At 40.7% G+C, this 21432-nt stretch overlaps 1 protein-coding gene across 18 annotated transcripts in view; it reads right to left on the bottom strand.

Moving 5' to 3' along the window:
* Nucleotides 1-355: 355 nt before the first annotated feature.
* Nucleotides 356-21432, bottom strand: part of ebf2 (EBF transcription factor 2) — a 31046-nt gene continuing 9969 nt past the window's right edge. For 2 of the 18 annotated variants that reach the window (XM_075467928.1, XM_075467933.1), the window contains 10 exons: nt 6542-6623; nt 4974-5115; nt 4227-4357; nt 3900-4026; nt 2236-2324; nt 2068-2133; nt 1241-1409; nt 967-1149; nt 700-903; nt 356-521 (listed from right to left, as the gene is read on the bottom strand). In XM_075467928.1, coding sequence (XP_075324043.1) covers nt 490-521; nt 700-903; nt 967-1149; nt 1241-1409; nt 2068-2133; nt 2236-2324; nt 3900-4026; nt 4227-4357; nt 4974-5115; nt 6542-6623 — 1225 coding nt within the window. In that variant the 3' untranslated portion in view covers nt 356-489. Of the gene's footprint in view, nt 904-953; nt 1152-1224; nt 1410-2067; nt 2134-2235; nt 2325-3899; nt 4027-4226; nt 4387-4934; nt 5116-6541; nt 6624-21432 lie in introns of all 18 variants that reach the window. The other 16 variants (XM_075467930.1, XM_075467932.1, XM_075467937.1 and 13 more) reach the window with 15 other exon arrangements.

Raw genomic sequence — 21432 nt, 5'->3', positions numbered from 1 at the left:
TAGAGCTGCTACATTTGATCAGAGTTGTCTGTTATTCATCAGCGCTCAGTGCTCTCACAGCTCGTCCTGTAAGTCTGACCAAGGTCTGCGTAGATGCTGCAGGAATTGAATACTGCATGTGATAGTGGACCAGAGATCAGTTTAGATCCTTTTGATGCTTGACGGGAAAGTTTCCTTTTAGACACTTCATTACACACGCACACACAGCAGTATATGGTCCAGTCCGTTTGCTAAGGAGGAGTCTATCTGCAGATGTGGGGGGAGTATTTCCTCTGCATTTGAAGAAGATGACTGGTCTTTGGACATTTTTCATGTCCCTTTCTGTTCATCCAACTGGATGAAAAAGGGACTAAGAGATGGCGGGTGGGATCAGGGAGGAAAGTTATACATAGTCGCAAGAGATCTGTTTTCCATTCTCCCTGCCCCCTTAGTGCCAAAAGAGGGGCTAAGTGAAGCAGTGGTCTGGGGTAGATTGGGGCAGGTGCTTTGCTACATCGGGGGAACAACCAGGCCCGTCATCGCTGGAGAGAAAAACATATACAAAATCTATGATTCTGATCAGTCAGGTCTTTCAATATTGTACATCCAGCAAGAGTTTTCTGTCTTGCTCAGTCACAGCTTTCGAGTTTGTTAGTATAAGGGGTTAGACTGCATTCGTGAGTTCAGACAGCGGGGTCAGATAGTGAGTTGGATGACTACCTCTGAAGCTGTTCCCCCCTGAGGCGGGGCAGGCAGGGGAGGGGGAGCCTTGGGGTCTGAGGACGGGAGCAAATGCACTCTTCTGTTTAGCAGCAGAAGGGAAAGAGGAGAAAGGCAAGAGAGATGAAGAGGAGCTTGAGCTTCCTGGTATGGTCGGGCTGGAGGGCATTACTGCGGAAAAGAGAGTAACAGTCAATATTAAGCCTGAGAATCAGACAGTCAGCTTTAGCTTTGTGACATTTATCCAGAGAGTATGTAAAGTCTTACTGTAGGGAGAGCTTGTGGGGGAGGCACTGGTGAAGCCAGGAGATCCTGGAACTCCTAGACTTGTCATGGGAACTGTTCCATAGCCTCCAGTCATTCCTCCACCGCCGCCATAGCCTGACTGCTGGGGAGTGGAGGCTGATGGATAACCCCTTGGTGACAAACTGCTGGAGTTACGAATGTAACCTGGTGGTAAAATGAAAATATTTGAGTCAGTTCTGGGTTTAATTAGTGGCAAAACAGAACAGCAGAATAGCTAATGGCTCGATTTGTTTACCTTGGCTGCTTTGCTCTCCGATGCTAACACCTAACTGAGAAGGATAGGAGCCCAGGCCCATGACGCTACCATGTGCCGGTGAGCTAGGCAGTGCCTGAAGCTGACTGTGGGGACGGGGAACGCTGTAGAGAGCTTCAGCAATGTCAGCTGCACGCTTTAGCAGCATGTCCTGAAGGAAAAATACATAAAATAGCCAACAATGTGTCAGTGTCAGAGTTTCAGTCACAACACAGTTCTGATGGGCGGACAAGATGTTCCTACTGCTATTCCTGCCAGCACACAGGAGTCCGCTAATTAATCTCTAAAACTGAGTATGTGTAAGCTATACCCAATTAGCCCATTAAGTACAAGTTGCATATACAGTTCTGCTGACAATTTTCTGACTTATGCTGGTGCATTCAAGTGTTCTCATTTCATCTGTGGACTGAGAATCAGCTGCCAAACAGCGAGTTGTCTGCCACAAACTGAAAGTTCAGTGCACTGCTTGTATATTGTTTTATCTAATGAGCTTTGTTCCTGACAACACAGCTTCACGATGCCATACGTTCTGGTATGATAAAGCTTCCTGAAATATTGACTTCGAATCTTCACCAAGCAAAACCTGAAGAGAATGGTACAACTATTTCATACCAAAGTAAACGGCAGGAAAACAAATGACTGTTTGAAATCAATTTATGGGTTGACGATTTGGTTTGGAAAATTGTAAACTGTGATGCTTTGTATAGCACAATGGATAAAGGGGGGAACAAATTCAAACCCGTTCCGTATACAGTTAATTTTCTGTGATATCAGTGACAAACATTTGGGATAAACATTTTTCTGTTTACCTGATTACTGTGTGGATTTCCATACAGGGCCTCCACAAGATCTGCTGCTCTTTTCAAAAGGATCTCCTACAAAGAAAAATAACTTGTTTAATAGACATGACCGTAACACTTAAAAATATTTAGAAAAATAATTACAACAGTTAGGTTCCTAATTTTGAAGTTTCTTACCTTTGCTAGTTTCTCTGGGTCACCAGGATGTCGAGGAATTACCTTCTGAAGACGCTGAAAACCGTAGTCTATAGTTGGCTCATTTAGGGCTACAAAAAAAACAAAAAACATATAGGAAGTCAAACTAGAGTCAACATTCACAAAAACCTAATATCAAAAATGGCACTTGGTTTGGGGCAGACTAGGTTTGAAAATGTCAGTAAGTCCCCGTTCACCATCGCAAAACAAACCATTTTCTGTAATCCTTGTTATTTGGATGGAGACTTCACATTTCCAGATGACATATTCACCTCGTATAAGCCATTCAGATTTGCAGGACATTTCTGTATCACACTCCGAGTTCAAAGTAGAAATATTTAGCCTGCTCATTCATCTCTTCATCTCCACAAGGATTGAATTTTAAATCATGCTGCATTGTATTGTATTTTGCACTCACTTTTTGCCTTGCCAATTCTGAGCTTGGTTTACTGTGCGTGTAAGTGAGAGCTCTCCAGCTTGTTTATGTATGCTCTCTTATATGGTAATAAGATGTTTAAAGGGTTATTTAGTTCCACTGATCTCAAGAGAGGCATATCCCATGGAAGAGAAAGCTTGAGTGTATGGGAGTGGGTCACTACTTGTCCAAAAACAGGCTGTACTGAAATGAGGTGTAAATTTGAAAGAGGAGCTGTTGTACTGTCTCGCTGTGTAATTTTTACCAAAGCACAGACATTTTATAACGACTTCAGGAAACTGTGTTGGCTTGTGAGAGAAGGGCATAAGACATGTCCTTGGTAAAAAAAAAAAAAAAAATAGCACTGAGAGATAGCACAGCAGCTCCTTTTTCATCTGTTAATTCGCACCCCTATTCAAACAGATTATTTTAGGTATGGAGTGACTCACTTGACTTCATTTCACCCCTCTCTTCCTTATGATCTGCCCCTTTTGAGATATGTAGTACTCAAAGACCTTTGGAGCACATAATGACATAATGAGTATGAGAGAGCATACAGTAAATAACCTGAGAGCTCCGAACACACAAAACTGACAATTTCATTCTCATAAGTACATTATCCACTTCTGCAGTCGGACAAAGTTGCGCTGGTGGGCTACTGATCCCTCTTTAAGGCATAGAATTGTCTTGAATTGTCTTGAATTGTGTGTGGAACTGAACCAGGAAGTTAGAATATGCAGCAGAACTGCTGGCCGGTTAATAACACCATTAAGAACTCAAGTTGTAGATCCGTCACATATCGGTTCCATAAACTCTGGGCTCCATTCCTCAGTTTTTGTTTTGTTTTGTTTTGTTTATTTTAACAGCTAACATTAAGAACTTTTGCTTCATTAACTTTTCATGTTATGTGAACAAAGTGACTATTGATGAGATTTGATGTTAATAGCAAAGCAAAAAGCTAAAGTGTTTCATCTCACCAAAGAATGCAGCATCATCTGAAGATGAAGTTAGTCGGAGATATGGAAGCTGCATAACTTTGTAGATTGACACTAGTTTCCCCTGCTAATCTGAACAGCTCAGTGAATGTCACATATGAGATATATGAGTCCAAAAACAAGATGCTAATGTCGTGAGTTTTCAAATTAGTACTGACCTCAGACACCCCAATAGGCTATATGTTATCAAGCACAGAAAAAAACAGATTTTCCCATAATATGTCCCCCTTTGATACCTGTGTAGATGAAGCGCCCAGGTGCTCCCTTGCAGAATTGCTTCGATTTATAAGACAGCGTAACTTCCACAACCCCAGGGATGTGTCGAGGAGGCGTCTGAACACGAATAGCGTGCGGGGTGATCAGCTGAGGATAAAACACAGAAATTGTGTCACAAACCATCCTTCCCATGCCTTGTAAATATTTAGGCTAGCACAACACTGTGGAAAGATTAATTTGGTAAAACTGCCCATAAATCATCCAAATAATGAGACAAGCCATATGTTGTGTATTTCATTTCACAATATGTATCATCATTAGTGAGATGTTCAGAAGACAACTCTTACCTCACTCCACACTAGCATGCTTCCAAACACCACCTGCAGCCCATCGAAGAAGTTCTCTCCAATGACTATGACCATGGCCCCGCCGGTGGTCCAGCCCTCACTGGGACTGATGGCTTTGATACACGGGGTGGCTAAAGATGAAAGCAAAAAGTCACGTGACCTTAAAGTGATGAATTCATATAAAATACCAAAAAAGGAGAAAAGGTGAGATAAAATAAATACAAAGATACAGACAAAAGCAATGGGTTCTTTTAGTTGTCTGAAAGTTGTCATAAAGCAGTGTAGAAATGCTTGATTATTAGCATTGTATAAGCATTCTTTATCTAAGTATGAAAGCAATACAGGAAAAAGTAAAAATCACTAACATGCAGGAAAATAGCCCAAAATACACCTGAGCGCAGAAATTGAGTAACCTTCCTGCAATGCACAGGCAAATGTGATGAGTGTTTGTTGGTTTAGATTTTTGACTGACTTTGAATCACTCTAACTTTGTTCTTTGTGCTTGTATTCAAAAAACATACGGTAGATGGACAAGTATTTAATCAATGCATTAATTAGTTTAGTTAATGACCTCAGCAGCACCACAATGATATTTCACGGTGATTATGAATGGACATTAAACAGCTTAGGTCTGTTCTTTCGGTGAGGTTAGAATGCCCTATTTTCCTTCAAGTGATGGAGTAAATATACTATGAAGAAAAAAAACACAGGTTAATTGGGTGTCGTGTTGAGACATCATTGTCTTACCATATTCCATTGAATTCTCTACAGACTCGCCTGGCTCCAGTCTGCGAGCTCTTCGACCATGTTTAGAATTGTTGTGGACGAACATGTTGTCAGACACGGCTAGGACGTGACCGTCTACGCTCACTGTGCTGGACAAGACCACCTGAATGAGAAGACAGCAGCCAAGAGGAAGATACATGAGCATACATGAAGCACTTGGACAGCCCGCTGCGAGCCAAAATCTCAGGTTACAGCAGTGAAATCCCTGAGCAACAATTTGTTTCGTGGTACAGGTGATAGTCATATTTTTCAATAGGTAATATGACATCCCTGGGATTTCCATAATATGTCTGCATTCCGGGGATGACACTGCGCACACACCACTCCATTCCTCCATCAGGCCTCCATATGGCCTCTCCTCTGCCTCTTGTCTAACTTTTTTTATTCAAACAGCATGCAGCAGGCTCATTGTTGTCTTCTCCTGATCCCTCAATGACACCAAACATATGGACCAAATCTCCCATTTTAGCTGGCCGTTAAAATAGAGCATGATATATAGTAGCCCTAATTCGATTTTCTGCCTGCAGCATATGTGTGTCCCTACTCACATCTGCCTTCTGTGGATGACACTTACATACAATAAATGATCAGATTCTGTAAGGTTTTTCTGCTAGGGTATTTATTAAAGTTTCTAAAAGTGATAGGGAGTTTGTGAGTTTGTATGGAACGTTTGGCGAGTGAAGAGGAATTGGTCAGTGAGAAGTTTACAATTCAATTCAATTGTAACCATATATATTTCACAATTTAAAAAAAACAACATTTTCCCTTCAAAATGAATTTGTGGCTGTGACTTAGCACGAGAAGGAGCAAAAAAAAAAAGAGGGCAAAAAGCATATGTGCTATAGGTGGTGGAGAGGAAAGGAAAATAACTGTAAATTATCGATCAGGCTCACTCTGGTCCAGCGCTGATCACCTTTTAACCCAAAGATGACAGTCCTGGACTGCCTGTGTGCTCATAACTTCTCAGCATGTGTCACATCACAAGAGTTTAAGCAAACATGGTGGGAGACAGGCAGAGCATGAAGAAGGAGAAGGGACAGAGGGTTTGCCGGGAGAAGGAAAATGCCAGACAGAGGCCGCTGGTGCTGAAAGACGGGAGAGGAAGTGAGGCGGGAGTGTCCCCTGTGACCACTTCCTGGGTCACGGATCATGACCTCCTCCATCTGGAGCCAATCACTCAATTCTTGACAACTTCCTGAAACACCTCAACCTATTTCCTGCAACCCGGCACCCCCACGACCATGTCTCCCACATATCAAACTCCTTTAGTTTGTCTTTCCATCTCTCTGACTCCTTATTGATTTTTCACTTTCACCTTTAACTCCCTACTTTATGTCTCCTCTAGGAAAACTTTTCCAGAGCTTTGCCATATGAGAGTTTATTATATAGATGGAACAAGAAAAGACTAGATGCAAGATTACACACTTTCATCATGAGAAAATTAAATGAGGGTTGTGTTTTCATTATAAGTTATCACCATCCTTTTTTTGCTCATGCACAAGCACACACTTGGACATATCAATTTGTACCTGAAATCTCCTCATGTCCCTCGGGTTTCCTGCTGTCTTCAGACAATTCTGGTTGCATTTCAGGAAAAACTTCAAGAAAAACCTGCAAAGGTAAACAAACGGATGCATGTTTGTACATCAGCAACTAAGAAATGACACGAAAGAATCCTGTGTGTGATTATTTGCTACTCTCCAACACAATAGCAGTCAAAAGAGACATCAAATATTTTTCAGACATTTCCTGTGACATCAGACATCAGTGTGTGTATGTGTGTGCATCTGATTACAGTGCAGACAACCCATCTGTTTAGTTTAGTATTAAAATCAATGTTATCACATTTTAAATCAAGTGATGAGATTTTGAAGCACACTCCAGTGGAAAGTGCTGCTGTGTTTCAAAGTAAACCAGAGACAGTGATGTTTGCGAGCCGACTCAGGGGACTGTGGTATTCCACAATGCCATATTTGAACCCCCCAAAGGGAATGGAGGAGGAAACAAAGTAGAGACAACCACAAAAGTGAAATGAGGAGATGGAAGGAAGAACGTAGAAATAGAGGTATGTGCAAGCGCTCACTTGGACATGAATTTTGTTTTCAAGTGTGTGTGCCTCTTTGCGTATGTGAGTTTATGTTTGAGTGTGACAGACTGTGGAGAAGCAAAAGGAGATGGGGTGGCTGATAGCCCCTGCTGCACAGGAGAAAACCTGAGAGAAAGGTGGAATAAATAGCAGAGAGGGAGACTATGGAGAGAGAGACTCCAAATCCCAGGTGTACACAGTTCGGCAACGCAGCCAGCTGCCATGGCAACGCAGCTCTGCCGCAATCCCAAAGTCCCCATGCTGAGAGGCAAAGACAGCAAAGGGAAAGAGAAGGCAGTAACAAGAGCACATTCCATCACTGAAATACAGCAAGGAGGATAAGGAGGAGAGAGACCGTGCAAGTTGTGAGGCGAAACAGTATGTACAGATAGCAGGTGCAGATGAAGATGAGGAGATCTATTCAAATGTCATGGTGATGACAAACCAAACAGAAGATTTGTGTTTAAACAAAATAAAAACAAGGTCGAGCCTGGAAATAAGGTTATAAAAATATGTTATTATAGCAAATATTTATTCCCCACACCAGGTGTCCACCTCACAGACAATACAAGCGCGTCCTGTTCTGCCAATGAAAAGCTAATCCATTTGTAGATCTGCTCACATGCTGTGCATCAGTACAGTTCTGAAGCCAAGCTGATTGTGCTAGCTTTTGAAAGTAACAGGTTACAGAATACAACGGAAACTGTAAAAACATTAATCACTTTCCCTAGGAATTGATAAACTTTGGTTTAGTCCTCTACAGGCTGTTGATGTTTGTCAAAAAGCATTTTTATGTTGACAATATTTTCGCAGCTAAAAAGGCTCTATGCCTTGCCGGTATATTACAGCCAACTTCAAAGGGGTATCGGAAAAGAACGGGGTCGGTTCAACATGTTAGCACATACTGGTAATTTAAGCTTTGAACTCAAAATTTTCTGCTTTGAAGACCAGTGTTGTTTCGAAGTATACCATGGATTTTATGGATTTATCAGATAACTGATTAAATTCATCTTGCAAATAAATGTACTTACTCTGTCACAACTAGTTTATTCCAAACACTGCTTGTATTTATATTTCGTGCTACTTTGTACTTCCAGCACTACACTTCAGATGGAAATGTTGTACTTTCTATTCAAATACATTTATCTGAAAGCTTGCCAAAGTAGTTTTCAGATATACAAAAAAATTATAAGATACAAAACATTGTTGGAAATTAACCCATCCTTAAAGTCCACTTTCACTTTGTAAGACCAAACAGCAATAAAATAAACATGAGAGCTGCTAGCTTTCTCTCAAGGGGCTCAGGAGTCATGGGCTTTTTGTGGCACAACCCGCTCAAGCAGCCGGGGCAACAAGCCCACAGACGGCCACCGCAGCCTAGCCTTCTGCCCTGGGCAGTAGGACTGTAAAGTCAGGGTGGGCCTCTCGAGCAATGTGTCTGAGGGTTAAGCCCCAGCAGCTTTAGAGCAGGAAACACTAACAAGAGTGGACAGAGTTAGCAGATTACAATGATAAACGCATTGGTTGACCGACATGTCTGCTGGTCTCCCAGATAAAAGACTGGAATGTCAGGTCATAATTAGTTACATGTAAGTGGCAGAACAAAGCTGGTTTGGGGGCAAATTTGCTTTCCTGATCTCCATCCTCACATACAACTGCACATCCATATCTTCTTCATATCTTCTCCAATATTTTTTATTCGACATTGCAAAGACTCCAAATAAACTTCTGCTGTAGTTAAACATCTTTTGTTGAAGCTTAAACACAAGCTTTTCATTTAATTGGTTCCTCACATTCCATACAAATTATCTGAACTGTATGTAGTTAGGATTGGTTTCTTCTGTGTTCTATATGAAACATTTGGGCTGTCTGACCTTGTCTTTCTCAATCTTCAAGTTGTGCTCTGCAGATTCAAAGCAGTACTCTTCAGCCAGAGCATTGATAGTTACTTTTGCTCATAATATCTCTTGTATCGCATAAAAAAGAATTCCTCATGGACATGTTAACATGGTAAAAAAAACGTTAGCGGAGGGGGGGACCTTACGTTTTTCCAACCTTTGTGGTCTCTGAGGTCATGCAAAAATAAGTGAGACATTTCATACGAATTTGACTTGTTATCAGCAATTTGATTTCTTGATTTCAGAAATAATGTAATATTTTACCAAAAATCAGATGTAAAAAGTGAGAAAACAGGTTTGTATATCAGAACTTTGTTTTTGCTTTTCTCCTGCTCCTATTAATCCCCTCACAACCCTGATTATAAAACAGAATATAAAGTAGCTTTCCCTGCAGCAGCTGCAATTGTAACATGCTGCTGAAAAACAGAAAAATTGTTTCACAATAACATATCATTTACAAACCCCATTACTATCAAATTTGGAAAGTTCCGTAAAATATGTTTTAATAAATTTGAACATTTATTCTACAGACAAGTACAAAGAAAATCATTGTTAGTGCCTGACCAACTTTACTGTATTCAGAAAATTGTATTCAAACACTTTCACAAAAAGTTCGTAGACAGGTGTGTTTACCACAGTGTTACATCATCCTTCATTTTATTCACACTTGATTGTTTTAGATATGATGATGCTAACTTTTGCAGTTTTCTACTTGGAAAACGTGCTACCTTGATGAAAGCATATGTGTCTCCAGAATTCCCACACACTGCATCAATGGTACCTCCAAACCCATGCAAGTCACCCATGATATGGACACCCATGCACCCTCATAATTTTACAAACACTGGCTTTTGCATTTTGCATCAATAAAAGCCTTGAAACTCTGTTTTTCTTGAGCATGCAGAACTAGATGTCTGTTCTTTCTAAAAAAGCAGATGAAACGTGGACACATCTGAACACATAACATATGTTCACTGTTTTTCTTGTCCATCTGAGATGAGCTCGTGCCCAGAGAACTTGAAAGTGTCTTTGCGAAGTTGATATGTGGCTTTCTCCTTGTGCAATACAGTTTCAGGTTTCATCTCTGGAAGTATGCTGAGTGGTTTTACAAGGTACTACAGAACTCATGTTGGTAGCATGACAGTTTCTCATGCAGTACAGCCTGAGACCTCGAAAATTAGATGCATCCAACAGTGATTTCGTGCCTTAGTCTTTACACCTTGAGATTTCTCCGGATTCTCAGAATCTTTTCATGACATTATGCACTGTAGAAGTTAACAGGCTTGAGTTACTTGTGGTTTTGCATTAAATGATGTTACTGATAGTCTAAAAACCTTTCTTTACCTCTCTCCCAGGTACTTTGACTGAGTTGCTGGCATTAAATTCTAGATTTGTTTATATTTTCTAAATACAGTCAATTTAGTCGCTGAAAATAATGTCCATTGTACTTGCATTGGTTACAGAATTAAGTTATTGTTGCATCTTAGAAAACTTTCCAACTTTTCTTGAAACAGGTGTGTAAATGTATTTATCAGACTGACCAAACCAGTAGTTTGATACTTAAACTGCATTCTGTAAAGACTACTTTTACACTTTTGGTCAATTTGTGTTTACCCATTAATTCTTAGTATTTTTATTTCTATATTGATACTTTTACTTAAGCAAAGGCTCAGAGTACTTTTTCCATCACTGTGACTGTTCTTACTAAACAAACAAAAACATTGAAGCCCAAAAATGCTGCAGAGGGAGGAAGTATTTTTTGGGCTTCATGGTAAGCTCCAATCCCACCCACACTGCTCACTCTGAAAATGTAAGTCATCTTAATAGAGAGCGATTGTTTGGAGAGGAACTTCATATTGGCCCCACAGTCCTGAATTCTCCAATTGAATTCTAATCTTTCCCTCATTCTCTCAACTTTTACTCACCATTCTTCCTTCACTCCCTCCAGCTTCCTCCCTTGTGAACAGAACTTGGCTTGCAACAAGATCTCGATTACCACAGCATGTCCAATATTTCTTGATTTGAGCTATTTTGTCATGGAACAATCAATATTTTTTTTGGCAGATGGTGAATACAATTTATCAGCGAGAGCTCAAACCTCCAACCTTCGTTTTGGGTGCAAACATATTGAGGGGCACATCTGTGCCTCTCCCACATCCTCCTTTCATTTATTTTCTCATTGATGTCTGACATGTGGACACCTTGCATAAGTCTATCAAGATATAGTCATCATAAATGCAATGCATCACTCGAAGAAAGTTATAAAGTTTGTTACCTGACCCTGAGAGGGGACCATTATCCCCATTGTTAGGTTGAATTGAACTGTCTCCTTTGAGAGTCATACAGTGTAGAATATATTTCTGGGGCTATGTTTCTTACATCGCAGGTCTTTTAAATACCTTGTTTCTTATGTCCTTGGCTTGGCTGGGGCTTGGTAACACCAGCCTCCTCATCATACAATCTAACCAGCAGACATCACTCATTTAACTGGCTGACATGTCAAATTTCCAATGAGGTACCAAAAATCAAAAACTTAATTCCGAGGCTGTCTACATCCATTTCACGATCTGTGCACTTTTTGAGGGTTCTTGACCTTGTTTGTTGACTTCTCATCATTCCTTGTTTATATGACACCAGATGCCTCACGCGCACGCAAAACACAAACACATTCACAAGCATGCATGCACACACTCGAATACACTGACACACCCACCTTTGCACCCCTCCCTTCCCAAAAAACCCATTGAGTCAACTTTTCACCCCCTCAGTTCGGACGCACACAGCTGCAAATGCTGAAATTAAAGCGAGACATTGACGCATATATTAGCATGCATTAGCCGCTTCCCCCTGCCCACTTAACATGCAAATCTCCCAGCCCCGTCGCCTCGCACCTTCTGCCACACATTCATTTGCTGAATTATAATTAGACTAATCTTGCATAATTAATAAGAAGTCGAGGACCCTCTGTTTTTTATCCCCTCCTCTATTGTGGATGCAAAAGTTTAATATCGCCGTTGTTTGTTTTTGTTTTGGTAAAGTAACACACCCACACACCTCCCCATGCACAAGAAAGAGATGAGGAGAACTTGCAAAGAATTGGAGGTGATTCTCATGTTATGGGAAAATTGCTGAGAATGACTTTTTTCAAAGGATTCCTCTAATGTAATTGTGTTTACATTAAACGAGTAAATGTTATACAGTATATTTACAGATTATTCCATTTTAAAATGCAGGTGTTTGTCTTTCAATAAAACACAGTGAGTAGCAGTGCAAATTAAACTTCAAGGAAGTATGAACTTATAAACTGTGTTCTCATTTTTTAATTTCTTAAAAGAACATTTCTACAAAGAGCATTCATTAGTGCAGAAAAAAGGCTTTAAGATCATTACTGATCAGACTAAAATTAGATTGGACTATTTCTTCAAAAATCTATTTTCTTGTTTTTGAATTTATTACAATTCAGAGTAATTGAATTTCCCAATGTGCAGCATGTGTTCAGCAATGTAAACCAAGCTTTATCTTCGGCCACATCTTCCATCCGCAGACACACTTAAAGCAGGAAACACAAACAAAACATAGACCGAGTCTTAAACCTCGGGATCATTTTACACTACAGCACCACAGGGAGCATGTTTTTTTTCTATTCTGTCTTCACCTCTTCATCTCAGTCAAAGCCTCCAATCCCTTTTGTCTGCATCTGCGACAGTTCCCAAGACTAAACACAAGCCTTGCAGCACTAGCTGAACATCCCAAACAGTTCAATGACCAAACAGCGAGTCTTGACACTAAAAACAATGAAAGATTGGCAGTTTTTATAGAGTTTCATTCTTCAAGAGTGGACGATCAGTTTCACATTTCTCAGTCCGTTGGAGCATCTGTTATACATAAGTGTTACTCTTTGCTTTACACATGGCCTCAATCATGCAGTGAGCACCTAAGCAGCCCAGGACTTAACAAAAATTTTCATAGGCATTCATCAGCACTAATCACTGTTGACATAAACTGCCTTTTCACATAGTCATAAAACACATCACCCTCCGTGCTCATTTTAAATGCAGGTTTACGGGTATCATCGGCTCTTGAAGCATGTGATGCAAAAGGTTTTAATACAGAGTGGAGGTTAGTTAGCAGCAGAGCTTTAAAACTCTCTTCGAAAGTAAAAGATTCTTCTGGGATTACTTTTGGGCTTCGACGTCAGATTTAATGCCCCGAAGTTGATAAATTGATGCTTTAATGTAAAAATACTGGAGGGAAATTTAAAGAGAGAGAATAAGGAGGAGGAGGAGATGCTATTCCATAAAAATAAGAAAAAGAGAGGAATGCTGAGGACAGAGGCCTTTTTTTCATCTTCTTTATACATGTTACTCCTGATCCACTCTATAATGCCTTATGGGTATAGGGTGTTGGAAATATAAAGAGAGTTCACAAGAGAAAAACGTGAAGAAGAGAAGAGGCAGGGACAGAGGAAGAGAGGGAGAATGTTGACGTCCTGTATGCAGGGCCATCACTCATCAAACATCCCCTCCATCACCCCCCTCACCCCCTCCCCACCCCACCGCCACCCTGAAAAAACAAAACAGTGTCCTGACATCGCAGTGGAGGGAGGGCAGGGAGGGAAGAAAATTAGGAAACCAGATGTGAAGCATTAAAACATACTGACATGCTGAGGGCCTTCCTCTGCCACACTAACACACAGAGAGCACTAACTCATACAGCAGGCCGAGATACATGCAGGCATGTGTCACACGAAAGCCTGTGCAAACCGCACACACATGAATGGGTTCACAGAAACATACACAGAGACATGCAACCATGTGTGCACAATCAGTCATGCAAAATTATATACATTAGCAAAAAGGATGCCTCAAAAACAAATGTCTAAAAATCATATGCATGAAAGTGCTGCACGATCTTTGATAAAACATACATGTAATAAGTCAGAATACGCCGCTACTCATAGCTGTGTAGGAAGATTTTTGATAGGCCAGTGTTGATTCAAGAATGTTTCAAGCCAAGGAACAGATCTACAGATGGGTCGTCATGCATCACTGTATGGATATGCATCCAATTAGTACATGAGGAGTGAATGGAGGTGATTTGTTTTCCTCCATGAGGAGAATTGTGTTTGGGGGATGGAGCAGGGTGGCTGTGTATGTGTGACTGTGTGAGTTGGCGGGATAGGGGTGGGGGTGGTGGTAGGTAATAAATACCCCTGGACCAGGGTCCCCTGGCAGACTGGAAGCTAGACTGGTCACCAGGGTTAACACCCGGGGCACATGACCTCTGACACTGCTAATGGGGCACAGAAAACCCTCCACGAACTGATACCCCCTCTGTCGCATACCACCACAGGACCTTTCACACCAGTTCTCCCAATCCACTCCCCTCCTCCTCCAAAAATATACAGGGATATCCGTGGCATCAGCTTTGCTTGCTTCTCACCAGCAAACAGCACACAAACTCATGTTAGTATTCTCGTTCAATTCTATGATGTCTTTGAACAAATACATCCAGTAATCTATATCAGCATTAGAAATTCATAATGTCCTTATCTGTATGAGATACATGCACTTTAAAGTATTTCTACAAAGTAAGTGGTCACTGTACTATCTTGATATGATTTGAAAGCCGCACTTATCTTATGTGAGCTGGAGGATTTTAAACATCAGCACCCAAAGCAGACAAGTGAAAGTGGTGTGGAAAATACTCCAATCTTTATTGTAAGTAAAATAAAACAATATAAATGGGTAAACTACCAAAAAACAGAACCAAATGCAAGGCCACATTTAAAGTCTTGCTGCCCTATTTCTATTCAAATCTAATATACTTACTCATTAAAATGCTTATTTTTAACTACTCTTTTTGGACTTGGTTTAGCTAGATTACCACATTTAAATTCCAATAATCTGTTAACTTGGTTAGAACAGATGTAATGTAAAAAAAATAATCAAACACACACAAAAAAATATCGAAATCAAACACATTGTCTTGTATTGATCTGTGGTAAAAGAATAGCCAAGGTAAGTAAGCCATCTTGAGGTATAGCTTCACATGGACAGTGAGCACATTAGCTCAGATTGTCCCTCTCTGTTCTCTCTCAGGCTGGCTTCAACCCCTTCAACCTCAGGCCAGACCCACTCTGCCTCTAAACTTGAGAACTGTGACAAAGCCAAACTTTTTAACCACTATCGTTGATTTATAGAGCTTGGTACTGCTGTAAAAACTTCAGGCATGCCACCTCATGACTGTGGCACAGCAGAGCTAAGAGAAAAAGCAGGCTGATGGGAAGGGTTGACCAGAGGCCCTCCAACATTTCAGCAAGGTTTCTCTTGGGTACAAAGTGTTTTACTGCATAACCTCTCGCCTGCTGCTAAATGTGCATTTCAACAATTTCAGATGAATTAACATTTCAGTCTCCAGAGCTAAGCCAAAAGCATAGATTGCATACAGAGTTTGGCCACATGGGACTGCATTCGCTCTGCCAAATAGAGGGATATGGATAGATATTCAGAGTCTAGAGAACATGAATTCACAACCAGGACAGGGAATAGAAATCCCATCAGTGGCCTGACCTATCCCAGCATGCTTGGTGTGTCCTGAGGGACAAGGATTCAAAATATACTCTCATAACTGTCAGATGGAGGCAAAGTACCCTGAACAAATGAATAGATTTCGAGCATTCCAGAAAGTCATCTGCAATAACACAAATGTTACCTTTTCAATACCCTTTCAATCAATCAGCCACTTATCAGACTTAGCAGTAACGAGTGAATCAAAACCCAACCCAAACCTTTCTCTGAGAAGAATAATGAATCTGGGATGGATGCCACTGAAATGAAGAAGAGAGGAAAGAGAAGCAACAACAGAAGGAGAAGAGATGTCTTCTTAATTAGCCAGTAATGATAAGATCTGACAAACAACATCTGTTTCCAGAAAGAGAGAGGAGGAGGAGGGTGAAAGAGGGAGAGTGAGGGAGAGGTTTGAGAGAGGAAGGAGGACAAGAGCGAGAAGCGGCTGAGAAACCTGTGAAGCCGAGACAACAGGGACCTGCTTGTAAGAAAGTAAATGGGTAGTGGAGGGGATGCGTATGAGGGAGGGAACGCTGTGTAGCGTGACACAATAGAAGAACGGAGGATGAGAGTATAACAGAAGTGAGAGAAAGACAGACAGGGGGAAAAAATCTGACAGGGTTGAGGGAGTCGAGGAGCCAGGACGAATATGACAGACAGAGGGAGGAAACCAGATCAAACTGAGAGAAAACAAGGAAGATAGACAGACGCAGAGAAGGTGAGCTGGATAATAGTGCTGAAGGAAGGGAGAGGAGGAACGTGTGAGGAGATGGGAAAGGAATCGCTTAGAGGTCCAGGGTGCTGTAATTTACTGTCCGTAGCTAATACACAGCAAATGTGTGGGAGCCGAGGACTGTGAGAGGAGAAGAGGAGCTGGGTGGTTGGGGGGAGCTGAAGAGAGGGCACGCACACTATCGGGGCTCTCAGCATGCCTGCTGGGAACCTGTCAGCAGTCACATCACCCCCTGCCCTCAACCCTGACAGATTCATCAAGACCACTGCACACACACACTGTAGTGTTAAAAGCGCTTTGAGTGGTCAGCTAGACTAGAAAAGCGCTATACAAGTACAGTCCATTTACCATTTACACACTGACACACTCACACCAATCCAAAAGATTTAAGTCACATTACAATTGTAAAATTGCTTCCTGTTATCTTTTACTTTATAGTTTAATGGATGATGTAGAAAACACAACACCGGAGACTGTATTATAGGAATTTCCCATCCTAAGTTTAGAAAGAAAAGGTACATGGATTTATCCTTTTTGATGCATGGAAGCACAACTTAACTAACTTTATGGATCCTCATCTTATCAACACTCATTAAGAATTTTGGAAATTATTTTGCTTCAATAATCCAGCTTTCCTATTCCCAATTAGCACAGAAGCATCGACTGCTTATGATCTTCTGTGATAGTTGATTTTTATCTAAATAACCATAGTTAACGAACTGTTAAATGTTAGTGGATTTATATAATATGAGTCCTGTTGCAGAAGTGACTCAGGCAGCAAAAGACAAAAAGTTCTCAGTGCGTAACAGCTTTACAATTGTATGATCAAACTTAACCCCTTTGGGATCAACGGCTAAGAGTATAGAAATGCAAAAGTTATGGATATGCATAAAGCGTTACATTTCTACTTTCTGCTTCATTACATTGTGTCAGTCGCACTGATATTATTCAACCTAAAACTCATAATACAAAAATGAATAGGAACAGAAATTAAGCCTAATAAATGTTACATCTGTTTTTTTCAGCGTGGCATGATGCAGCCTCAGTGACTGAACTATTCTTGGAGACCTTCACAAAAATGTGCTGTAGGTGTTTTTATAACAAATAGCTTAAGTACATGGATAATAGTTTAGAAGTGTTACATACTGCATTTTAGTCCAGAACCCCTGTAATCCATATTATAATTGTTTGTTTCTATTGTATATTGAATACCTTTGCAGACACAAAAGAAAAGATATATATCGTATTATAACTGTATTTATGCAACATCCTTGCCGTGATGTTTTTGGCCCACAACTATTGAAACTACTGCTGCAAGCTTAAGCCAAAATGATCACTTCAAATTCAATTTAATCTAAGAAATACACCAGACATGTAAATATTAGTGTTTGGATATGTTTTCAGAAAGTGAATGGAGGGGGATTTTAGAGAAATCTAACCCTTGAGAAGAACGCAGTCTGTCCAGATCTCAGATAAACAAAGAAAAAACAAGGTGATTTGCAGGGCCAGTCCAGCACCAGGGGGCATTGTTAAGTCATTAGTGAAATTTAAGACCTTAACGGAGGAGTTTGACCAAACCCAGTGACACACACACATCATTGTAGCTCCACCCAAGCAGCAGCATCCAACTAAAGAAAACAGTCCTTGTTCCTAAATACCACTGCTAACTGGCCTCTGACTCCGATCCCACCCACACACAAAAACACATGCAGACAAGATCCTGATTGCACTGATACAAGATCTGTTTACAAAATAATGGCAAACTTGAGTTTTACTAGAGAAAAAGACCAGAAGACAATTAATTCTTCAATTAATTCCAAAGTTGCACACACACAACTACGCGTTCCTTCACTTGCTATAAATCTGAAGTACCTCTAACTCACAATAATCTGTCCCCTGATGCTCCGAGTGCCCCTATTTAATCTCTCCACTGCTCAGCCAAAGGTGAACCCTATTAGCGGCCAGACAAATGGGAGGGTTTGCCCCAGCAGCTCTAGGAGTGAAAAACCTTCTAAAATTCCATTGAGGAGCAACTCAAAACTTCTAATTCCCCCTCAACCCCTTTGCATCCCACCCACTCTAAAAGTCCCCCTGCTGTTCCTCCACATTAGCCCATTGGTAGTCCATTCCCATTTCCTGTCAAAACATTTCCCCACTGCTCTCTGGCTCCTTGTGCCTCCTCCGTAGCCTCTCTAAGAAAACAAACCAGGCTTAATACTTGTGCCGGGGCTCAAGACACAACAGCTAACATGGGCTGAAGAAGAGCAAAGGTGACCAAACACAAACTCAACCCATAACCTGTTACACATTAAAAAACTTCCTGTGCACACTGGAGTCCAGGATCTTCCCAGTTCACATCAGACCACTTTGTAGAAAGCAGCTTTACCAAAGGTCCCTGATCTTACTTTCCTCTTTCTGACTCTGAGTGAGTGTCTCACTATTTGAAGCAGTACCTGTCAGTGAGTTTGATATTCTGGACATTGTGTCGTCTATCCCTGTCTGTCTTTGTGTCATTTTACTGCTTGCTTTGCCCCAAGGGAGGAGCCATCTCCAAGCTTCTGTGCCAGCTGCTCAGTGGTCCAGCCTGTGTGCTGCTCCACTGTGTGAGGCCGTGCATGTGCATTCGAGCCTCGGGGCCCGGTCGCCATGCTGCCTGGTCCGCCTGCCTGAGGGACTCGCTGACAGGGTGTCTGGAGGGACCGGACGGTAGTAACCCACCAGGGAGAGACCTGTGACAGCGGACCGAGCGGAGCAGTGTGCCTGACTTTGTCTCTGTGCGTGTATGCACGTGTGACAGACAGGTAAAGTATGAATTTGTATTGTGGATGATTGTGAGTGCAGAAAACAGTTTGACCTGATCAGTGTAGGGTAGTGAAACAGAAACTTTAAAGCAGAGAGGGCCTGCTCAGTGTAAAAGAAAACGAGAACTTCAAAAGTTTCTGATTGGCTGAAGAACTCCAACACGCTGACCATTAAGCAGAGTATCAAACTCCAAGTTACTTTAGCAGCATACTTAATTTCTTTCTATTTTACCTCGTGGTTCTCACATCAAAAAGTGACTAAAGAAAACGCAACGACGAGAGTAGTAACACACTCCTTATTGTGTGGAAATACACGTAACGTCATCTCAGTCTGGTTCTCATCTATTGTGCTCTCAGAGACAGCTCACCATTTATCATTGCTTATGAAAGCATAAATACCCTGTCAGCCCAATAAAAGGGCTAAACTTTCCTCCAACAGGATAAGTCTTTCACCCAGTGAATCTCAAGTCATTTAGCAAATCAAACAGCCAACAGCATGAATATCGGCTTAATATCGTCTCTGGTTAGCAACAACTTTACTAACATCATCAAAGCAATAAGGATGTCACTAAACTGGGGAATTTTGTAACTGAGAGTAAAAAATACACCACCTCTTCCACATCCAAATTGTTGTCAACAGGTTGTTGCAAGTTACTTACTGAAGATTTGTCTCAGGATGAACTAATTCAAAAGGTTTTGATATATTTGACTGGATAAGCTCCCTTGACCACATAACCTCTGCTCCTTAGCAAGCTGTCAGGCATCCTGTTCGATAACAGATTCATGTCAATGTTGGCCTTTTTGCTCAAAAAAGGCCTGCATAACCAGGCCCTCAGCTTACTTCACCGACCTACTCCATCACCACCCTCCTTCCCACAGCCTCCGCTTTTTTATGGCTTCTGTCCACACCACTTAAGACAAAACACTGGACCTTAGACAAAAGAGACCCTCCACAACAGACTTTCCAAATAAATGTGTTTTATCTAATTGCCGGTAAGGCATCTTTGAAAAGAAATCTGTGAAAAGCAAAGCTATCATTGCCTGATTGATTATCATAATGATGATAAGTATTACTATTATTATTATTATTATTATTATTATTATCATCATTACAGTTGTTTTTATTATTATCATTATAATCATTATGAACTTTAAGATTTTGATTAAACTTCAGAAAAGTGATCTTAAAAACATTGAAAATGGTTATGGCAGAACATGTAAAACAGTATCTTTGCGGAGTTATGGGTTTCATTAAACAGCCATTAAACAGCTAATAAGAATCTTATAGTAGGAGTATGAGAAAACAGACTTCTAAAACTACATTATTGTCTCATACATAAAACTCTCAAGTACATATATAATGACCCAACAGGGCGACTTGGCGGCAGATTTGAGTATGCATCTGGGAGAGGGGAGGAATTCGACCCCTGACACGGTCCAAAAAATGTTGCCGCATTTATTCTTTGGCTGATAGTTTAATGTTCTTTTCCCAAAGACTTGCAGCTTCTATTTTCTTTTTGGCTGAAGCAGAAGAATGAGGAGGCTGCGGTTCCCCACCATTAGCAGGACAAGGAGAAACTATGTGGCCCGCTGTGAGGGCAGGTAGATGGCTTGCAGGAAGCACAGGGGGAGGCCCTACATTGTCATATATTATGTTTTCTATTTATTTATGACAGGAAAAAACAAACACATGGAATGACTAACTTAAAAACTGACGGCGAGACTCACATAGCCTACCTACAAAAAACAGACATTTACAAATAACAACAAATGGTAACTGAATACAGTCAAACTTAATGATAATCTAACTAATATAGTTAATCCATGCAGCTTAAATCATAAACAGTTTTATTGCACCGCAGAGCTGAGATTTCGTATGCATCTATGCTCGTTACCATAAAGTAAGGCGTATTCTTTCTACAGAAAAATTAGGTTCAAGAATTTGTAAGGGATTAAAAAATAATAAAAGCAATGAGATTCACTAAACTGGGGAATTTTGTAACTGAGCCTAAACTAAAGCAATTTTCTGCTTATTGATTAGCCAGTGGGGGAAAAAAAAACAGTGTCCTCACAAGTTGAAAACAAACCTGTGTTATATGCACCTAACCAGAACCAAGACTACAAAACAGATCAATACAGCCCACAACCTGAGATTAAGAGTAATAGATTGGAGCCAAGCATCTGAAGTCAAGTCATTTTTCAACACAAGTAGTCACTCTTAAAAGAGTAAAATAACAAAATTATGATGTGTGGCCACAAGTAATTGAAATATTAAGAAATGACCAAATATTCTTTCATTATGTTTAACCAGGATTTAAACATAATAAGTGTGA

This window comes from Odontesthes bonariensis, chromosome 6 (assembly GCF_027942865.1).
Source record: "Odontesthes bonariensis isolate fOdoBon6 chromosome 6, fOdoBon6.hap1, whole genome shotgun sequence".
Lineage (NCBI taxonomy): Eukaryota > Metazoa > Chordata > Actinopteri > Atheriniformes > Atherinopsidae > Odontesthes > Odontesthes bonariensis.
Note: the sequence above shows the minus strand (reverse complement) of the source record. Positions and strands in the feature narration are given on the sequence as shown.